At 42.3% G+C, this 22,604-nt stretch overlaps 1 protein-coding gene across 1 annotated transcript in view; it reads left to right on the top strand.

Moving 5' to 3' along the window:
• Positions 1-22,604, top strand: part of ZNF277 (zinc finger protein 277) — a 69,662-nt gene that overhangs the window by 32,818 nt on the left and 14,240 nt on the right. The window contains exons 3-6 of the mRNA XM_026039278.1: positions 7,115-7,313; positions 10,185-10,273; positions 11,343-11,425; positions 21,722-21,813. Coding sequence (XP_025895063.1) covers positions 7,115-7,313; positions 10,185-10,273; positions 11,343-11,425; positions 21,722-21,813 — 463 coding nt within the window. The remainder of the gene's footprint in view (positions 1-7,114; positions 7,314-10,184; positions 10,274-11,342; positions 11,426-21,721; positions 21,814-22,604) is intronic.

The raw sequence follows: 22,604 nt of genomic DNA, 5'->3' as shown, positions 1-22,604 counted from the left end.
GCAGGCCTAGCTGGGTTTGGAAGCGTAGGCCTAGCCAGGAGTGTGGAAGGAGGGCAGCTCCCAAGGGGAGGGTCTGGCCTGTCCACCTAGAGGTGCCTCTAGGTGAGAGAAGCAACGTGAACAAATCCTGAGGTGCCTTCAAAGCAAYGGATAATTTTTCTTTCTCCTTTTTACTGGCAAAAGGAGTGGGTGTGCCTGGGGGAATATTCTGGAAGGTTGCTGAAATCAAGGAAACACCAGCTCTAAGTAGAGGCCAAAACAGAGTCTCTGCTCAGTGAAACAGCAGAACAGAGTTTGTGTTAGTGTTTATCATGGAGATTGTCACTTGTGGACGTTGTAGTTGTAACACTTTTCAGTTCCACCTTTGGGGCAGGGAAAGTGGGAAATCTGTATAAACTTATAGATATTCTTCTGATAATCCGGCTAAGGCATTTTTTGCTCATTTTGCTAAGAGTAGGAATTAGCTTTGTATTTTGAGTTTTGCAGCATAGACATTCCTGAGATGCMACCATTTCATCCTTTAGGTATGCAAGCAGAGACATTACTAATTTTGCTTAACTACAATGTAATTTTGCTTAGAGTCAGAGTAACTCTAAATAATGTAATAAAATCATCCAAAATTTCATCTTTAATTACTGAGGTTGGTATAGTTTCATGTTCTAGAGATCTAGCTCCACGTTTACTTACGCTGGTGTCAGTCCATGCTGCTTATTCAGAGGCGAGATATTATGAGTCTCTGAGCTTGCACTGAGCTAGTCTGCCATATGGTAAATTTTTATAAATTACATATTATCAGCAGCACTTAAATGTTGCTGTGAATACATAGTAGGGCCACTTTCCTCTGTGTGTGTCTGTGTGTGTGTCCTTCTCAGCATGAGAGCAGCGTTGTTGCTCTGCTGTTTATTTTTATTCATGTAGGTTTTTGTCTTGATTTGGCTTTCGCAAAAGATGACAAGCAGTGGCATATACCTGTCGGTGAACTAAGCARTAATGTAATTTATTATTTAATCATGATCCTCTTGGCAAGCACATTGGYTTTGTTTTATTAACTCCCAACACTTTACATTTTTATTCATCAGTTTCCCACTCCTGGTATTCAGTGGGATTGTGAGGCCTGTACTCCGGTACCCATAGCAACACTTGTTAATGCTAATGAAACGGCAGCATCCTAAGCTTCCCGACAGAGCAGCCCTGTTAAATATGGCTATTAAGCACAGTTGCATTTCTGTTAGTTCCAGCTCCCAGCAGACACCTGCTCTATAGAAAGAAACTATCCTGAGATATTAGGATTTGGCAACTTACAGGTTTTCTTAAAATTGTCACTTTGATGGAATAAGATGCTCATATTCCCAGATAGCAGATGCTGCAGAAAGGTACAAATTCTGTAAAACTGGGAAGGTTTAGCTGTAGGATTAAGCGAGCTTTTGAAGTGTTCATTTGCATTCAATGAAAAACTGCAGAGGGTTAAGACTGATTGATCTCGGGGAAGCTACAGGATATGTTGTCTCCTACAGCACATGGACTTTTTAACTAATTCCCATTTATCATTGCCAGTGTCTTAATGAGCAGAAGTAAYAGCTAAATAATTCCTCATGAACACAGACTGAATGATAATTCAAATTAATAGAAGCACTTGAGTGTTTTAATATAGAGAGTGAGGAAATTGTTATGTATATTGATTCTTCTTTCAGTGAGGAACATATTTTGCATGTGCTGTTGGTAAGGATGATAGCAGTGGGTTTTTCATCTTTTACTCTTAGTTTTGTTTTCAAATAGTGTTTATTTGGCAAGTCATTAGTCATCTATCTTTAATGCTCTAGAAAACAAAGGAAAAATCCTGTAATCAGTAGAAAATCTCTTCCAAGAATATGACCACAAATCAGAGAAAGCAGCTATGCCAGTAAATAGATTCTGGAGTGCCAAGGTTGCCGTGCAGGGACGCTGCCATGTGTATACTGAAAGCAGCAAGCCAGTATTTCATGATACTATATAGTATGTGTGTACGAATTGTGTGAAGAAGTGTGACTAGAAAAAGCTTTAAATTTACTCATTTCTAGGAGAGTTTTAGATGTGGCGCTGCTTTGGGCAGAATTAACAATAGGAGTTCAGTATGGTTCCCTAATGAAACATGCGYGGGGTTTTATTCATTTTGATTAATAAATGCTCCTGCCTTAAAAATGGTGTGTGCCAGGGGGAGGATGCCCAACCTTTCTGCTTTCCTGAAGGCATCTGTTACACCGTTGTTAGGGGAGTGCCAGGTTTGCTGCCCCTCCTTTGTTTTCCTGTGCCTTTTTTTCCCCTCCTTTGTTCTTTTCACCTGTAAAAAAACAACCTTTTACACATTGTTTAGACTTTTTTCCCTCTCCTTTGTTCTTTTCACCTATAAAAAAGTCTGTCTTTTATTCATTTTTTAGACTCATTTATTTGCCAGTGGATCTTTTGTTCCATTCATTTTTGTTTTAAGGTTTTTTCAAGTTCTACTAATCTCATAATATTAACCAGCTGTATTAATGTGATAATAAGCTAAGCTTGTTGGTAATTAATTGATTCATTCAACTACTGGATTTAATTAGAAAGACACTTAACATTCCAGCAGATGTTCTTATTTTGTTTCATTATCCTTGTGTTGCCAACAGTGGGCTTATTAAATGTATAGTGTATGTGTATATTTACGTCATATAAATGTTTGTATTTATAATTACTCTTCAGCGTAACACTGTGTTTTACCATAAACTGAAAAATGACATGAAACCTGTAAATATCTAATCTTAAGCCAATTTGCATGAAATCCCCTCTTGCCGTTTAATTTCTCAGTATACACTAAGTCTTGGGTTTTCACTTGTTTTCTCTGTCTGATAATAAATAGCTGCTGGCAAAAATGCTTAATCTTTGCAAAAGGAATGAGATTTCTTCTTTCCTGGATAAAAGTCCTGGTTACTGGACGTATGTCATCTTGTTTCTTTCTGGTCTCATGTCTCTCATTCCTTTTTATCCGATGGCAAAGCTTCAAGAAGGGTCTAAGTGCCTCCCTTTTCAACATCCCTGCAGATTGTCCTAGGGGGTTCCTCCTCTGCCTGCTGAGTGCTTTTGGGAAGGTATTTGCCTCTCCCCAAGCTCTGGCACTTGAAACAAGGCTGAATATTCCACTGCAAGGCCAACATGTGCACGTTAGGATTTGTGAGGCTCAAGTTTGGGTTGTTTTTGTGGAGCTGGACTGTAGTGCCTCCACTGTCTAGTTACAGAATCTAGTTTATGCACCAGCACTAAGCTTGTGCTCAGGTCTAAACTGAAAACGTAGTTTGGATGTGCAGCCAAAAAGAGTTGAGCCCAACGGTTCTCGCTCCGTTTAGCGAGCTTTGTACGCCTGCACGGAGAAAAGGAGTAGTGCTGGATGTCCTAAGGAAACTAATGCTAAATCTTAGTCCTTAGCAATGCTAAAATCTTAGTGTTTTGTTTTCCTGTGTGTGTAATACTTTTAAAGAAACCTTCTAAGCTTCACAGACATGACTTACATGGGACATCTGAATCTCTTAACCAATTTTGCATCCTAAAAGAGTAAAGTCCTGTTTCACCTCATAGCCTGCAGCCGTACCAGCTCACTGCTCGTAGCTGCACCTTCCATCCTCTTGCCCCTGCACTGGCCAGACTTTTCTGTGAGTACATTCAATTCATTACAGGCCAAAAGGAAAGGGAGTAATTCTGTCTGGTTACAGAGTAGAATCTACTTATCAAAGGATTTGGCAAGGACAGGAGCCAGCACAAGCAAGGACAGGAGCCAGCACAAGCTAAAGAGCAGTAGTGGGTGCTTAGGAGTAGAGGGGATAAGCTGGAGATAGACACCCTTTCACATCTTCATGGTAGCAGGCTATTAAGCTGCCTAAACAGTCTGTGACTTTGCCTTTTATAACTGAGCTTTGAAGGCCAGGACCTTTCCTTGCTTTTCTTTCTGCTCTTCCTGGGCAGTTCTAGACCCCTCCTTCAGATTTTAAGCAGAGCAGAAGAGAGAAAGAATTGAACACAGACAGCAGGAGTGGATGACAGGAGAGGGTGAAACATTGCTGCAGGTCTTTGTAGGTGTTGGAAGGTGGGCAATTGCAAAAAGTACTGCAGCAAATCCATGGAAGAAAAAATGCATAAAAAGCTGTTAAACAGAAGTGTGGTGTAGCCTGTAACCCAAGGTCTCAACCACGAGATCTCAGGAGGGCTGTGCAGTCTGGTTGCTGTTCATTTGCCCTGTTTTTATTCTCTTCCCTAGGTTTCTGCCTCGTGTGTCTCTCACACAGGGTGCTGTTCTAGGTGGATATTTGATCTCACCCTGAGCAGTTACTCTCGTTGCAGTRCAGTTAAGAGGAAAGTTTCCTGCTTTTCCCCAATCTTCCAGTGTCTCTGCGTGTCTCCTGTCAGCCCTCAGCAACGTTTCACAGTTCAACAGCTTCCTGCAGTACCCGTGACCACTCTGCTCCAGGACAGCAGCAAAATTAGCTGCTTTTGCAGAGACTGCAATAATGTGCTTAGCTTTGCTTGTGCTGTGGTGATGTTTGTGTTCTGTGCTAATCCATTAAGTACTGTGCTAAAGGCTATGCATCTTTGTCCAGCTCTCTGCATTTATCCTCTTGTTCAGTGTTTTTTTGCAGCAGGTAAGAACAAGGATGGTCACAAAGATTSTTTTTTTCTCTTCACTTCCTCCTTTAAGTGCTTTTATTATAAATTACATCAACTTCTTCAGTTGCCACACTGGTCCAGTAGTCTCTATTTAAATTAATCTCTTTTAGTTTTATCTAATTTCTTTGGGCATCAAGAACTTCTCAACCACTATTCGTTTCTTTCTGCAACTCACCACTGAACTTAAAAGATTAACAGCTTCATCTTCAGCCTTTTCGTCATATGCAAACAACTGCAACTTCCAAATATTCCTGCTAAATTGCTCCTTTTCGAGTAGGGCTTCCTGCCCTGTATGCCTGTTTTCTGAAAGTTTGTCGAGCCTGATAGGCATTTGCTTCTTAGGACTCCTCTGTGTCTAAATAGGTCATTGCAAGAGACCCAAACCAAGAATGACCAGGATGCTGCCTAGCTGCTCSCTGGGCACAGCTGAACGGGCTCGCAGACTGTCCTCTTAATGCCCTTGGCATCAGTCAGCAGTTGCAGAGGAAAACTAAGTTGCTCTATTTTTCTCTGCAAACACATTTTAATGATTCTTGAGGCTGCAAAGCAATACTAGCTGTAGGAATTCGCAGACCTGAATCTTGCAGGTAAAATTGGTTTCGCTCAGCAATGCTGGTCTTTTCACGAGAAATGCTACACATCTTCGAGGGCAGCAGCTGCAGTTATTAAAAGAAAAAGAAGAAATAAACAATTGATACATATCCCAGTTTCTTAAAGAAATACCTGGGAGAAAGGCATAGGCTAAAGTGCAGGTAAAACTAGGAGAGAAAAAATGTTAGGCTGTCAACCGCACTGGTATGGTGAGTAGAAACCTTAGGAGTTTTGCAGGGCCGCTGTCTTGTTCCATGAGCAGCGTCGGTCTCATGAAACCCACCTGGGGTTTTCTGCCCATTCCACGTGCGGCCCCGGGACCTGCAGCTTGGCCCCATCCCTGCTGGGCAGCAGTGGGCCTGGGTTGGGGCCGCCCCGCGAGGCCTGGCAGGGCCTTCGGCGAGGGGAAAAAMCAGCTGAAAGGGTCTCACTTCCTAAACTGCTCTCCACATTTCCTGTGCGGAATAGTATCTTTGAAGTTTGTACTTTATTTCTGAGCTAGATCCATATGAGATATGGTTTGTTCAGAAGGTGAACAACACAGTTTATTTCCAGACACCTGCAGTTCAGTCAGGCTCGTGGGCCAGCTGTTGAAATCCGTTAGTTTCACAATGTATCTTGATAAATTCCACTAATTCACAGCAGTAGGAGAGCTTATAAACCTCCACTGCTCCTGTTTAAATGGTGGGGAGGACACATCCCCCTGGCCAATGCTTTGACTTAGGTAAGAGGGAAGCGGTTACGTTCCTGCAGTGTTGTGTGCTCCATGGAACATAAGATACCAGTGAGCTGGAGAGCATCAGTTAGTGACTYACCTCTTCAGGCTGCTGTAGGTATGAGTATGTATGTAGGAGTAGCCTATGGTCAGACGTACAGGATAGTGTCATCAGAGGCTCCTAACCATTCCACGTGGGGTGGTCCTGGCCCCTCTTCAGTACACGTATAGTTTTGGTAGGTCTAGGTGTTCATGTAGCAGTAATCCTTAGCAAGAACAGTCTTTTGCTTTCACGTAGAAGACTAAGAAGGATCCTAATGGGAAAAAGACAAATCAAATAGACAACCTGTAAAAGATCATAAAATGTTTATGTACTGTGCAATAAATAAGAGGATAGTTAGGTAAGGGTGCATTAAAAAAAGAATCTGTTCAGTCTAAAGTCCTGCTGATAGTGTGAGGAATGTGACACAGACAAGCTTCATTTCAGGACAAAATATTAACAAGGGGCTTATTCAGTATTGAGGCTTATTCAGAAGAGGGTAACAGGTCTCTCGAGCAATATCACAGGGAATGATTTCTCAGTGAGAGTTCAGAGGATTATCTTATCTAATAGAAGGTGTCCATCTGCTTGACATGCCTTAAAATCTCCTTTTTTTCCAGCAAGTTTGACAGCCATATTTGGGGAAAACAGAGTTTATCAAGCATGCAGGGGGGTTGGACTAGATGATCTCTAAAGGTCCCTTCCAACCTTTATGATTCTGTGATTCTATGACTTTGGTCAGCAGGTGGGCTAGGGAGCTAAAGGAAGAAAAGAAGGCTTCTCATCACTGAACTTCTCATCACTTCCATCCTGTGGTAATGAGCAGTGCGCTTTGCTGCCCGATAAGCTTTGACTTGGTGTCAGTTGGGAATTTCACTTGGAGCAGGTATTGAAGCACTAGCCTGGTCTAACTTCACAGTTCCCCTGCAAATAATGTAATTAACTGCCTTCCAAACATTTGTTGCTGGAGGCATCCATGTAACAAAATGAAAACTTAAAAAAAAAAAAAAATGCTTTCCCAGGTTTTACCTATAGTGCCAAAAACTGCTCTAAGTGATGCATGTATTTCTTAATCAAAGCTAATGTTATTTATTTATTTATCTTAGATACAGAGTGTGTTTTGGAGCCTCTCTCTCTGCCAGAAAGCCCAGCTGGTGGTGCTGCCATAGAAAGCTGCCCCTATGTGCCCTGCATTTTCTGTGAAGAGGGCTACCTGCTAGCAGAGCAGAGCCAGCTCCTCAAGCATATGATCATTGAACACAAGCTTGTCATAGCAGATGTGAAACTGGTTGCAGATTTTCGAAGGTAAGGAATTTTAGGCTTTGAAATGGGTACSTGTATGTGCAAATATAAAAAGCTTTAGCAACCTAGGGGTTGTCTTTTTTTTTTAATACTGTATGTTTTGGGTGGGCTTTTTATGCTCCTTTGTTGCTAGATTGTAAGGCTGGTGTCTCCTCACTCCCCCAAGATGTTGCTTGGGTGAGGAGAGTTGATAATTGGAATACAGGACAATATGTTAGAAAATGTTTTCCATATCATAGTGACTCTTCAGATTCTGTTATTAATCAACAACTTACGTACAATCTTAAAAAATGTTTATTTTATAACATATATTCTAGACAATCAACTCTTCCAATTTCGGTTTTATTAAGGTCAAGACTTCCTCCTGCCGTGCAACTTCCAAAAGCTCTGTTTTGTAATGAAAAACTCTTGAGTACACGAACTCTCACATTCTTGGATCAAATTCATTTGCTGCATCTTAAGGACGCCAGTATTTCACCACAGAAGGACATTTCACTTAACTGTACAGTGCCGTGGTGTCCTTGGAGCTGCGGTTCCTTCCACAGCCGGGTCCTTGGCCGTCTCGGCAGGGTCACATTTGGCTCCCCCGCTCCTGACGCGTAGCTGGCGCAGGCGCGGCTGGCAGTGCCAGCGCTGGCYGGGCTCTGTGTTGCCACACACCACAGTGTGCGCTCCAGGCACGAGGCTGGGTGGCACCTACAAATTTGTAGATAGTTCTGTTGCAGTATTAGCTACCTTATTTACTGACTGAAGGACATTTTTGGTAGGTCTCTTGCGATTAGCAATGCAGCCAAAGCCAATAAGTCRTGTCAGCATGCAAAAATGAAAGATTAAGGTGAAATTTGGGAAGTGTAAGCCGTATAAGCCCTTATTCAGAAATATAAGCTTAACATTGCTTCAAATTGGAAATGGACACTGGGTTTTTTTGTTTGCTTTTATGCTGAAAGCAGCCAGAGCAAGAATGCAGTGTTTTTTGGTGATATTGCTGGCTCCCTCAGGTAAATAAAGGGATTGCAACCACCTAGGAATGCAATAGCAGTTTAACTGTGCTTGGGGGATTATCCTGGGTTAATAGAAATGTCTTTTAAAATCACTTTTTTCAAGAAAATGTCTGTTTAAATTCTTTTTGCTGCTAATGCAAATAGAAAGCAGCCAGATATTAAAGAAAGTGACTCCAGGATGGGAAATAGTGGAGCTGTAACTCTGGCCTCTACCTTCACTTAATCGCAGTGCTCAGTATCAGTAGAATAGTCTAGTAACTGCACACATGCACAAAAAAATGTRTCCTCTGAGATGCTAAACAGAGGGTGAGGCATGAAAATCAGAAGACACCGACCACGTGTTCTCTGTCCCTTGAAACATGGCTAGGAGTTGGCTTCATATGAGTAAGCATTGACTATTTGCATTAAAGGTTATTATATTAAATCCTCTAACAATAAGCTTCATGGCAGAGAGGTTAAGGTCAGGTAAGATTTTTATCTGAGTAGTGCTCAGTGCTATTTCAGTGCAGAGGACAGTCTAAATGACATCTTGAATTCCTTTCACTTGCAGGTTTGCATCCTTAAAGCTCAGGGAAGGCTTATCCTGGAAGACTTGCAGCAGCAAAAATATTTTGTCGTGTACTGATGGCTGGAGCAGGCAGGGGAGCAGCAAAGTGCTGCCCTCGCTTGTGGACATCTAATGATGCCTCTGAACGCCCTGCAGCCCTCCATGCTGCCATTGCCTGGTGCTGTGCTAGAGCTTAGCCTGAGTCAGGGTTAGCAGGGACAAACATGTGCTGGTTCCTTGGCTGCTGTTGTTAAAGCTCTCATKAATTAAGAAAAATCACAGAGGTGGTATGAGGTATGAACCAATACAYGAAATCTTCGCTGTTAGAACTCAACTCTTAGTTGTACCAGTCTGAATGGCTACAACTGTACAGAAATAAAAATGGTGTCTGAATTTTTGTGCTTTTTTTTTTCCCTCTAAGTTGATGGCATGACAACAGAAAGCAGTTTTTGAGTAGCTGGCCTTGATCTTCTGAACTCTTATATGATTGATRCCCTGCACTGGTCATGGGGGTAAGGATAGCCACGCACTTACACATTTGCAGGTTTTTGTGTAGTAAGATTCTGAATAACAAGGGCTGCTTGGTTAACTTAACATATAATTTTAAGTCATGGCTTCTTCTTGATTAGACAGCAGCTTCCAGTTCAGTGGGACCTTAATCTCAGTTGGGAATCTGTCGATGCCGCTATAGATTGTACAAGCAAGAGTTTGTTTGTTTCAGCTTAAGTCAATGCCTTAAACTTTGAAGATGTATTTAGGGCCTTCCTTATCTTGCCTGCTAGCCCAGCCCACCCCCAGGTGTCTGGGGATTTCATTCTGTTGTCTTTCTAGTTGTCTGCCAAGCTGCTGTTTTCAGCCTAGTTCCACAGGAGACCTGTCAAAACTTCATTCTTGACAAGTCTGTGTTTTCACTGAGTTTCAGCTTCTTGTCTGCGTCTGGCAGAACACTGAGCACAGTACTCGGGGAATTGGAGCATCCCTGTAGCATATCTTTTCAGAAAAGATGCATCTGGGTGGCATTTCTGTCTAAAGATGTGAATAGGTCACATTGTTTATATAGAGCTTAACGCATATCGTTCTTACTGATACCTTCGCTTGGTTTGCCCGGGAAGTTGAACTCTGTTTTAATGAGGCTGAATAGATTTAGTGAACAGGAAAAAACAGATTAAATGAGGAAAAGTAGAAAAGGATTTAAAAAAGAAAAGCACAAAAAAAAACCCCAAGCACTGTAAGGATTCAAAGGATGAAAAAAGAAGTGATCTACTGTTTATGATTTTTCTTTTATTGTTCCCTACTTTATTARTTCTCTGCTGCTTTTCTTTAAAGATATATCTTGTATTGGAAGAAGAGGTTCACAGAGCAGCCCATCACAGACTTCTGTAGTGTCATAAGAACGAATTCAGCAGCCCCACCAGGTAGGTATGTCACCTGCTCTCCRTTGATCAGGTCTTGTGATAATTTCTGGCTTATACTGCTGCTTTGATCAAGCTCAGCAGGAAGGAGTCTGAGGCTAGGTCAGAACACCCTAGAAGTCATATTTAACTGTTAACCAGACCTGTTTAACTGACCTTTCAAAGGATTGTACTTCAGCATGGTGCTGACTGAGGTAGACCACAAGTACCTACTCAATTGCACTGGTGAATTGAGTCCAGGTTGTAAGTCGMGTCCTAGGAGCAGCTCTGCACCTCACCATGGCTAAGGAACTTGGTACCCACTGCATAATAAGTGGTGCCAGTTTTTCCAGAAATATGGAAACACATTCCAAGTGATCTGTCTTTCCAAATTCACCCTGACTGCCACCCCCCTCATGCTGCTACCTCTTCYGGACACTCGGGCTGCAGCCATGAACCCTTTTTCCTGTCATTAGGCTTGCTATTGTCCCAAAATGTTAGGAGAAAGCATCTTCATGTTACGAGGAAGAAGTCTGCAGACAGTCTGCACTTGTCTGGGCTGCAACAGAAGACCAAAGACTGTACTTGACAAATCTGCTGCTGTGACATAATATGGCTACTAACTCTTTCTTAGAAAAATAACTTAAAATCCCATATTCAAGATAGAATTAAAGCTCATTTGATGTTTCTTTCATGCTGACTTTAAACTGGGACCAATATCAATGATTAAAATTGCTTTGATGGTGCAAGAAGAAACAGTATAAAAGAGAATAAGAGTGGGGAGAGGGGAATCTGTGCTATACTTTGGTCTTTGTACTACAGTATAAGTGAGGTAAATACAATTCAGTTTAGAATCCGAAGCATGTGTGCGATTACTGACAAAGGCTGTTAGATAATGTGTAAAAATATGTGTATCAAAATACTTAAGTATGTTTCATTAAAGTATGAAAATAAAATAACAGATTTTTAAAAGTTAAAAAAAAAAAGATCATCTAACATTCTGAAAGCACGCTGAAGGTCTAGCAGATTATATGCCTCAAATATTCAAAGCAAATATCTTTCCCTTACGCTCCCTTCCTAATCTCTTTAACAGAAGAACAGGACAATTATTTTCTTCTATGTGATGTTCTACCAGAAGACAGATTACTTAGAGAAGAGCTGCAGCAAAAGAGACTGGTAAGGAATTACTGATATTGTGGGGGGGTTGTTTTATTTAGCTTTGTTTGAGGTAGTCAGTCCCGTGGTAYAACTTGGGGAAATGCCCTCTTTTATTTGCTGGCTGCAAATGCAGCCTGCCCTGCTGCACTAGTGGCTGCTGTGCACGTGCAGCACCATCCGCCCTTGCCTGACTCTCTCCAGGAGCTGTGGTAGCTCCGCCACTCGGGCAGGTTCRTGGAGCTGCCGTGGCCACAGCTGCAGCCCCCTCTCCTGTGTAGGTCCTTTGGATTGTCGTGGACTAAGGAAAAAGCAGCTGATGCACCTGTGTGTAACACGGTTCTGCTCCAGTTCATCATAAGAGATGCAGTCCTGGATCAGTAAAAAAGGGTCTTCCAGATCAGTGTCTGATCCTTGAGAGCAGCAAAGTGTCTGGTCTGTTTTTGCCTCTTTTCTGACCTGACAGGTCAGAATTGAAAGAATTTTAACTGATTCTTTCTCAGAACAATTTCCCAGTTCCAACAACTGGCAGCTGAAGAGTTTCAGGAGCCAACAACATTGTACCTGTACACAGTGTTAATAACACAACCTTTTTTTTTCTTATCAACCTCCTATTGCTCCCTGAAYGCACTTAACTCCTGGCATCCATAGCTTCCGGTGGCAATGAGTTGCAGAGCTTGCCCATGCCTTTCATGAGGTTCATTCCTTACAGCATATCAGCCCTCAGTGCTGACTTCCAGGCCTAAGATGCTGTCTGCTTAATGGTTCTTCACTGTTCATCACTGCAGCACTTTCCTGCCCCTTTTCCAGTTCACTGTGATCCTTCTGAGGTTATTAAGGATATCCTGTATATTGTCCATGCACACACAATGTCCCCATGAGTTTCTTCCCAAACACATAATGCTCTTTGGGACTGTGGGCTGAGATGGGGGAAAGAGGGTTGCTGTCCACGCAGCTGATGTTTCAATAGAAATGTCTGTTTGAATAGTGGCTCCTGGTTGCTGCACACGGGGCTGTGCTTTTTCTTTCTTAAAGGGCATGTATTCCTGCTTTTGCAGTATTTTGCACTCCATAGTTTTATTGCATCTAGGCTTTCTCTCTACTGCCTGTGTCCAGGGAGCGCAGATTCTGCTGGCAGCTGACTCACCCCATCTGCTCTGCAAATAGATGTTTCCTCAAATTTAGAGCGGAGCGCAGCATTTAGCCTAAAGCAAGTGCTGTTTTTTGTTTACAGAGTAATTAAGTTTGAAAAGGGATGCATTCCTGTTTGTGGGGGTGAAATATCCTTTGTTATTAACACTGTTTCAAATATCAGAATTGTATCTCCAGTTTTTACAAGAGGATTTTGTGAAATTGAGCTGTGGCCATAGTTGGGCTCAATGAAATCACGGCTTTAGTTAGAGCAATAAACTCCATTTAGTTTTGCACTTCCTTTTGCTGCACTCCGAGTGTTGACTTGCAAGTTAAATAGTTGTTTTGCTTTGTGAAGTCTTTTACCTCCAGGCAAGCCCAGCAATTAAGAGTAAGCTGGCAAGTGGGGCTGTGTGGTTTGTACAGAATACAGACCAGAACTGTACAATTTCTGCATTTTCTGCAGACTGAATTTCTGCTTTTTCTGCACACTGAATCCTAACAGCTCTCTCCAACAGCAGGCCTAACAAGGACAAATGTTGTCTTTAAAATATGCTAGCTGATGCATTTCAGTTAGCAGTTTTGGAACTGCAGTTTAGCAGTGTCTGAGGCTGCTTGCAGCAAGGGAGCTGGCGGGGGTGAACGCTGTGTGCAGACATAATGGTCACTGTAATGTGCTGAGAGAGAGCAAGCAATGAGCCTGAACTAGGCTAGAGTGCACAGCTTATGAAACAGGCTCTGTAACTCCAAACAGATACAGTCTTCTGGGGAAAAAACACAGATGAACCAAAAAAACTAGTCTTGATCCCCAGTTTGTCTCTTCGCTAATGYTGAAGAGGACTTAATTGACATTACAGAATTGGAAGATTTTTTTCCGAACTCAGAAGGCGAGAGAGCACTGCTTGAAGTGGGAGAAATGAGCACTGAGTAAGGAGAGAAGCTGATACAGACGTCAGGAGAGAGGCTTTTCTGTATGGGCAGGACTGTGGGGCTTCAGGGATAGGAAGTCTCTGATACTGTTGGTTTTCCTTTTTAATAAATATTTTTCCGACTTAGTAGCATAATCAGAAGCTCATCAGACAGTGTTTGAGGAAACAAAGACACAAAGACTCTAGACACAAAGACAAATTGAATTCTCTTATGCTAAAGGTAGTTTATCCTAATGATGTGTCTAATTACCAAGTAATGTGCCTGGCCACTTAATAGAGACTGTTGTGGGTCCCCAGTCTGAGCATCTAGTCTTTATCTTGGGATGCTGTTTTGTGTTTTTTTTTTTTTTTTCAATAGCAGTAAAGTGTATCAGCACCTTATTGTGATTGGTGTGGGTTTCTTTGTTTTTTTACAAAATAGAATGTGTTTCACTTGTTAAGCTGCCTACAGCAATTGCTAGTTTCTCTGAGCACTCAGCAGGGAAATGTAGCTCTTATTTAAAATGGAAGAAACTAGAACTAAATGCACACTGTGTGTTTGTGTGTTGGCCTAGGAGAGCTTGAGAAAATAGGTGTTTATTGCAAAGTTCCTAAGCAGTATTACCCAGATCCAAGTTTATTTGGATCAGTATTGGTGAGTACACTGTGCTCAGTGCTGTAGACTCCGCTGATTCACATGTTTGAGAGCTTCATACTAAAGCAGATATGAAGCTTCCTCTTCAAGGAAACACCTTTAGGCAAATTACTTAGCCAAAGGGTATAATATGGTCATTAAAAATACCATTTTGAACTTCCCTCAAATGATAACTTGTATGAGACACTGCATTTCTAGTTGTTGGCCAAAATGAAGACTGTAGGACCAGAAAGGGCAAGACAGATGCTAGCAGTATTGTTCAAACTCCAGGATGCTTCTGCTCTGATTCAGCCCAGTATGCACACTTAAAGCTGAGACTACGGGTGTACTTAAATCTTTGGGACAGAAACTTTGCACTTGGCCTTCGTGAGACTCATAGCTTTTTTTTTCCCCCATCCTGAGCATATAAAATAAAATAAAATAAAATAAAATAAAATAAAATAAAATAAAATAAAATAAAATAAAATAAAATAAAATAAAATAAAATAAAATAAAATAAAATAAAATAAAATAAAAGACAGATAATGCCATTCTTCATTATTTCCATTTTACCGACTGCAGTGTAATATGTAGTCTTCCACTTCACACATGGGTTGCTACACTGAGGAATGAGAGTGGTACTGACCACCTGAAGTTCTTATCTCTGAGAGAGAGGGGTTTTTTTTGTTGTTTTTTTTTTTGGTTTGTTTGTTTGGTTGTTGTTTTTTGTCAGACCAGCTAAGGTAGTTAGAAAAATAAGCAAACTTATGGACCAACAGTTTTTTCTTTAGGTTGGAAACCAAAGCAGCAGAACTTTTAAGTACTGCCTGTGAATGGCTGTTTTCTGTAAGGGGCTAAAGCTCTGAATTTAATGATTTAAATAAATGGTTTGTGGGAGGGTTGCTGATAAAGGGGAGTTGTGATAACAAAGCAGTAAGAGAGCAGTAAAGTTTGACTATGTAGCACCTGGGGTATAGTGTGTGCTGGAGGGAGGATTAGCAGGAATTATAATATGGGAAAGGTAATTTGCCCTTAAACAAGTGCCCGGAGGCCGTGACTTCTGGCATCCAATGGAGTCAGTTCTGGGTCTTACAATTGAAGATATTTTGTCTAGAATGTCTTTGGACTAAAGGAACAAAGTAATTCTTCAAGGAAAAGTTAGTCCTAGCTGCAAATGTGCATTTTGCCTCCTTAGTGGATTATCAGTGTGAATTCTTGCTGATACACAGTGCTCAGTGCCTATGGGGCGTCAATTCAAACTTCCAGGACAGTTCTGGGGCCATTGTAGGAAACTTTTTATCTATCTATCTATCTATCTATCTATCTATCTATCTATCTATCTAATATTTTACTTTGAGGCCTGTGTGTGTGATATTTATGGAGACTGGAGTGATTTTACGCAGAAGTTACAGTGAGAATGTGAAGAGCACTTTCAGTGATGGAAAGGACCTTCCTAATTTAACTGTTCCTAGTGTTTGTGTGGGTCAGATCTCTTCTGTTTAAGTAATATTAAAAAGATCTATCATTCAAGTGTATTATTGTTATTGTTGTGTTTTTTTCCCTTTTTGTTGCTTTTATTCTTGCATTTTTATTGCATTTTTTTGTCATTTGCAATATTACAAGTCATGTAAGCACTTCTCAAAGAAAGCTGGTAATTTCTTCCAAAATATTGCTTTCAGGGAGAGCAACAGACACATTTTTTTACTCCCATCTTAAATTACCACCTCCCAAGAGAAATTGTGAGCTCTTCACAGCCTTATACTGAGCATTTTGAAATTGTGTTGTATTTCTGAACTCCAAATGGCAAATTGTTTTGCAAATGATCACATTTCTTTCACATTGTCAGTTCAGTGTGCTGATGTGTTTGAAGATGGCCATCCTGGTGCAAGTACTTGCACATCCTTACCATGGCTTTTTCTTTTGTTAAGTAAAGCACAGCACAGATGTTACTGCGTAATCTGGTTTGTCTTTTTTATGCTAAATCAGCAACATAGGAGAGTTTGTAACTCAGAGCTGCTGAAGTTTCCAGACTGATAAAGGGGAAAAAAGAATTTGAATTTCCTGAGTACATGAAGTTCCCATGCAAGATGACTGTCCATGTTAGTTGCATGTAAGTGTGGTGAGAAATAGAGTTTCCATTTGCCATGTTTGCAGTGGTCAAGCACTCCTGTCCTGTACAACTTTTCTGAAGTTGTTCTGGAGGAGACCGATTAGCACCTCGGTGGGATTTACTGCTTCGTTGTCCTAGGCTCTGCAGTAACATTTGCTTGCAAGGACATGTCATTTAGAGTACTTAGCTTTGAGAATGCCTGGGTGATCTCATAAGCATTACTTGTTTTGTGGGAGAAGGAATTTAGACTGAAAATATCTATAATTTACGGCCTGTTTTGTGTCAGTGTGGGTACCTGTTCCATCAGTGATTCCATTTTGCAGTTTCTTTTTCAGTCTTCAGTAAAATAATCAAACCATACAATATGACAAAAAAATGAAGGGCAAAATTTTGACAGAACTTTTAACTTCTACAGATAAAGATAAAAAGAGTTGAGAGTGGGGAGTTATTCAACAGACAGTATTTGGGTCTAGTACTCGCTAAATGGGTCCATATGGACAAACTTGGGGAGAGAGGCCATCTTTTTGTAGCTAGAGAATCATGGTTTTCTGAGATGAAACTGAATTTTTCATAACTAAAGATTAATGAGCTTAACTTCAAATCTAAAGGGAAATATTTGCTTATTTTTATATTTATTTTTTATCAAAAAAGAATTTCATCAAAATTGTGTAAATTTTTTCTTTTTTAGGATATGCACCTTAACGTGGAGCATATCTTGATGTGCATAAGAAAAGTGAATATTTTTACTAACTTCAACTTAACTTCTCTTGGAAACAGGTGGGACTATGTGGTCTGACACTGTAACATTTCTTGCTATATATTTCTGAACGGACAGAAAGGCAGCAGGTCTTGGTATCAGTATTGCAAATTAATTGCCTGAAATCAAACTGCATCATTGGATTCGTTATTGTTGTGGTGTTTGGGTTGCCTGTCCTGCTGGTGCTCGATTCCTGTATTGAATATGGAAAAAGGAAATGAATATGTGTGTATTTTGTGATGTTTGCTCCCGCCTCCAAGAACTTTAACCCTCTTGTCATGGAGCTTCTAGAGAGGGTCCAGTAGAGGGCAACCAAGATGATGAAGGGACTGGAACATCTCTCGTATGAGGAGAGACTGAGTTGGGCCTGTTTAGCCTGGAGAAGAGAAGGCTGAGGGGGGATCTGATTAGCATGTATAAGTTCATGAAGGGAGAGTGTAGGGAGGAAGGGGCCAAGCTCTTCTCAGTGGTGGCCAGTGACAGGACAAGGCGTAATGAGTGTAAGCTGAAACCCAGGCAGTTCCATCTCCATGTGAGGAGGAACTTCTTCACTATGAGTGTGACAGAGCCCTGGAACAGGCTGCCCAGGGAGGCTGTGGAGTCTCCTTCTCTGGAGATCTTCCAAACCCGCCTGGATGCCGCCCTGTGCCCCGTGCTCTGGGTGTCCCTACTGGAGCAGGGGGTTGGACTGGATGATCTCTAGAGGTCCCTTCCAACCTCAACCATCCTGTGATGCTCTTTTTGCCGTCACTCTGATGTGACGCACGCTCCTCAGAGCTTTCAGAAATCCTCTGCTCTGGAGTGTTGGCTTGTTTTTCCTTAATACTAAGCATGGATTCATGCTAACAGTCCAACAGTTGGATCAGTTTGAAATCTGATGCAGGTATTAAAGTAAATCACTCATTTCCTGCCCCTTGCCTTGGGTTCAAACTTGGCTTTCATCACCAGCTGAAGGTCTCCATTCAGGAGTCTTTAAAATCTTCAAATCACAAGGGTTTTATGCAGCTTGGTATAACTGCTGTTCTGCCTTCAGAGCCCCAGAGAGGGTAGAAATAGAGGATTCTTGGGAATCTTTGTAGGGCAAAAAAGTGGAGCTCTCATTTTCACTGTGCGTGACTTGAGCCAGTGCTTTTAATTCCTCACCTGTACAAACACCGGATTTCCTTGATGCTTTGGAAAGCCCTTTCTTGCAGTAAGTGATGGAAACAGATGATAAAAGGAGTTCCTAAGCTGGAAAGCATTCTTAAAACTTTACAGAATAAATGGATACAGCAGCGGCGCTGTCTGAGTCTCAGCTGCCAAACGTGCCCACGTAGGGGAAACCAGGAGGCTGAGGGGGGCAGTAGGACAAACCCTGCCTCGATGAAGGAGGTAGCATGAATTTTATTTCTCCTCAGGCTTAGCTCGGAATAGTTAATATAGTAATATTAACTATTTGCTATAGTAAAATAGTGAAACCCAGTTAAGCAGGGCTTTAATAAGTAGTTTATATGAGGTGGGAACCTGGAGTTATGCAGGTGAGCATCAAATGTTGCAGCTCTCCCTCTTCCCCTGATGGCAGAGTGCCGTTCAGAGGCTGTTTTGAAATACTGCTCTCAAGAAGTGAGGCTTTCAGCCCTTGCTTTATTCATCTTTAAATTGTATATGGCATCTTTGGATTGCAGTTTTGATTGAAACCACATTATGTAAACTACATGCAAATGCTTTCCAGTGGAAGGTGAACCACGTGGTGTGTGACATGCCGCTCAGTGGAGAGTATGAGCCCCGATTCCTACGGATGTGCTGGGGATGTTCATTGCTCCTGCGGAGCAGACAGATAGTCCCACTGAATTGCATAGCTGCTGAAAGGCTCTTCCCGCCTGCCTTATGCTCCATTTACCTATTTCAGGAGTCAGCCCTGAGCAACTGGAATCTCTATTTCAGTAAGTTAGTGTTTTGTGTGACACAGCAGGACAGTAGGAAGTACAGCAGTAGGATTGGGGATCCTGGGATTGCAGTAGGTACTTCCACACAGCACTGCAAAATGAAGTGGACCCGTGTGGGGATAAGAAACAAAAACTAGGTGGAGTTTTTTTGAGTTTGCATTTTCAGAGTGACTGATCCCGTTGTCCTTTGCTGAAAACAGCATCTGCTCTTGAAGGAGAGAAGCTGATAGCATATTTGTTAGCCCAATATCAGCCTACTTCACGCTGCTCAACTGGATGTGGGGAGGTGGCTGACCAGCATAGGCAGATCCAGGTCCAACTCATCCAGGCACATTCAGGCCTGTTATAACAGTAGCTTCAGGGGATTTTTCTCTCTTTTTTATTTTTTTTCTCCTTTTCATTTTTCTTTTCGATCTTCTATGGACTTCACCTAAGAGACATAGCTGAATGTAAGCTTCCGTGTAGGCTATGGGCAAGTTTGGGTCTTAATCCACACGAAATGGTACTAAAGACTATTTGGTCTTGGCAGGTCAGAAACACAAAGCTTTGCTCTAAGCAGATAAAGACCTTGAGAAAATCCCCTGAATTTTTCACTCAGAATCCCAAATATCAGGGAGCCAACAGCAACACCTCTGTGTTATACAGAAAATAAATGTTTTACCACTTAGCAGTACATAAAACAAATGCAGAGCAAGTAGTGCATAGTTAGCTAGAGAATTTGGTAAGTTCTGATCCAAAAACTGACTCTCCCGTTCCCCAGGGAGCTCTGGTCTTTCCATCTGGAGTGTACTCCCTGGTGTAACAGCTCCCTCCCTGTTACAGCACCAGAAGAAATCACTATTGTATCATTTTGTGAGGAAAATTATGGTCAAGCATTTTAAAATTTCTAGTTTGTTGCCCTCAAGTTGAAGTAGGTGAGTGACAAAGATGCTTCATTTGAGTGGGTTTATTACATCCCATAGCTCCTTGCAGAAAGTGCCACCTCTTTGGCCATCTGTCAGACTTATTATGAGCAAGTCTTCTGAATTACCCGTGATTAGACATATAGTTTTGAGTGTGTGATTCCATTGGAATCTATCTCTCTCCTGGAGAACGGGGGAGGTGCCGGAAGACTGGAAGAAAGCCAACATCACTCCAGTCTTCAAAAAAGGCAAGAAGGAGGACCCGAGTAACTACAGGCCGGTGAGCCTCACCTCCATCCCCGGGAAAGTGATGGAGCAGCTCATCCTGGCTGCTCTCTCCAGACACATGGAGGAGAAGAAGGTGCTCAGGAGTAGCCAGCATGGATTCACCAAGGGGAAATCCTGCTTGACTAACCTGATCACCTTCTACGAAGGAATATCTAGCTGGATAGATGAGGGCAGAGCAGTGGATGTCATCTATCTGGATTTGAGCAAGGCTTTTGACACTGTCCCTCACAGCATCCTCCTGGGCAAGCTCCGAAGGTGTGGGATAGATGAGTGGACGGGGAGGTGGATTAGGAATTGGCTCGATGGCAGGGTGCAGAGAGTGGTTGTCAATGGTGCGGAGTCCAGCTGGAGGCCTGTACTTAGTGGTGTCCCCCAGGGGTCAGTTCTCGGTCCGGTCCTGTTCAACTTATTCATTAACGACCTGGATGAAGGGCTGGAGTGCTCCCTCAGCAAGTTTGCCGACGATACCAAACTGGGTGGAGTAGTTGATAGCCCTAAGGGCTGTGCTGCCATCCAGAGGGACCTGGACAGACTGGAGGACTGGGCGGCGAAAAACCTCATGAGGTTCAACAAGGGCAAGTGCAGGGTCCTGCACTTGGGGAGGAATAACCCTGGACACCAGTACAGATTAGGGGTGGACCTGCTGGAGAGCAGCCCTGCAGAGAGGGACCTGGGTGTCATGGTGGACGACAAGTTGACCATGAGGCAGCAGTGTGCCCTGGTGGCCAAGAAGGCCAACGGGATCCTGGGGTGCATTAAGAAGAGCGTCTCCAGCAGGTCGAGAGAAGTGATCATCCCTCTCTACTCAGCCCTGGTGAGGCCACATCTGGAGTACTGCGTCCAGTTCTGGGCTCCCCGGTACAAGAGGGATGTGGAGCTGCTGGAGAGAGTCCAGCGCAGGGCTACCAGGATGATCAGAGGCCTGGAACATCTGCCCTATGAGCAAAGGCTGAGAGAGCTGGGCCTGTTCAGCCTGGAGAAGAGGAGGCTGAGGGGGGACCTGATCAGCGTGTATAAATACCTCAAGGGAGGCAGTGAGGAGGAGGGGGGCGGCCTCTTTTCAGTGGTGGGCAGGCATAGGACTAGAGGAAATGGCTTCAAACTGAAGCATCAGAAGTTCCACAGGAACTTAAGGAAGCATTTCTTCACTGTGAGGGTGACAAAGCACTGGAACAGGCTGCCCAGAGAGGTTGTGGAGTCTCCTTCTTTGGAGATCTTTAAAACCCGCTTGGATGCAGCCCTGTGCCACGTGCTCTAGGTGACCCTGCGTGAGCAGGGGGGTTGGACTCGATGACCTCTGAGGTCCCTTCCAACCTTCGGCATTCTATGATTCTCTATGATTCTATGTAGCTATCCACAAACTTATAACAGGTAAATCTGCACCTAAACATACACAATTAACTGGTATGTTCAATAAAATAATCATTTAAATAATTTCACTGTGGACTATTTCTTTCCATACAACTTGTATAATACTAGAAATTTTTAAGCTTCATTCGAGCAAATAGTGCAAGTGATTTGTGACAGCAAGTGATTTGTGACAGTATTTTAATTTTGTATGTTTTTTATTATCAGTAAGGATATTGAGATATAGTAAGTCTGAAATTATGTAATGACATCTTTGCTTTTTCATTGAACAATTATATATCTTTCTTTTTATAGAGAGAAATTATAGAGCAGCAGCAGAAGGAGAGATATGACACAGGATTTCATAGCACGTGTATGTTTTGTGATCAGGAATTCACAGGAAATAGGTTTGTATATTTACCTGTTCACTTATTTTTTTTTTGTACCTGCTCACCTTCTTTGTTTATTGTTTGAAGTGTCATCAGCTCAGAGGGCTACTGATTAAGCACTAAGACTCTGGATTGTTGGAGGATGTAAGCTATAATTATTTCTTCAAACTGCAATGTCTCTTGGAATAGTTGCCCTTCCACCTTTCAGTCCTTTTATTTTTGTTGTTCAGCTTTTTATAACTGTATATTAAGAAGAATTGGGAACTGAACCATTATAAAAAGAGTCACTGAGGGGACAGTTGATTTGGGGTAAGGACAGTGGCTTGAGCCGGTGTGACTGCTCAAAGGTACACCATGAAGTTACATACTTTCCTGTCCAAATTCACACTAGTTTGGTGGGGCTTAAATTTTCAGTAAAAAAACAGGAAAGGAAAATGAGAATGAGCAGGGAGTTTTGCTACATCAGTCCAAGGTGAGAGGGAGTTGCATTCAAATCCCTGCTGCAGTGAAGATTTATTCCTGCCCATTAAAAAGTCTCAGGTGGAGAGGCCAAGTCTAATCCCTGCGGGTAGTTCTGGTGCTCTGCAGAGGTAGAAGAACCCGAGCTCAAGTCCCCTCTCACTTTGAGTGAATGTCCTTCTCTCTTTACTGCCTGATGCAGTAAAGGACAAGTTATTTAGCCCCGAAAACATTTCATCCTGATTACTCTTGTACTGAGGGATTGAAAATCCTGCTAGGACAGTGGTGTAAACGCTTGGATTGTCTTTAGCACCCAGTAGCAGAAGCTTAGCTGTGTCACGTGGAGAAGT

Source organism: Nothoprocta perdicaria, unplaced genomic scaffold (assembly GCF_003342845.1).
Source record: "Nothoprocta perdicaria isolate Ctin4 unplaced genomic scaffold, notPer1 scaffold_227, whole genome shotgun sequence".
Taxonomy (NCBI): domain Eukaryota; kingdom Metazoa; phylum Chordata; class Aves; order Tinamiformes; family Tinamidae; genus Nothoprocta; species Nothoprocta perdicaria.
The sequence above is the reverse complement of the archived record's forward strand: the minus strand, read 5'-3'. Positions and strand labels throughout refer to the sequence as shown.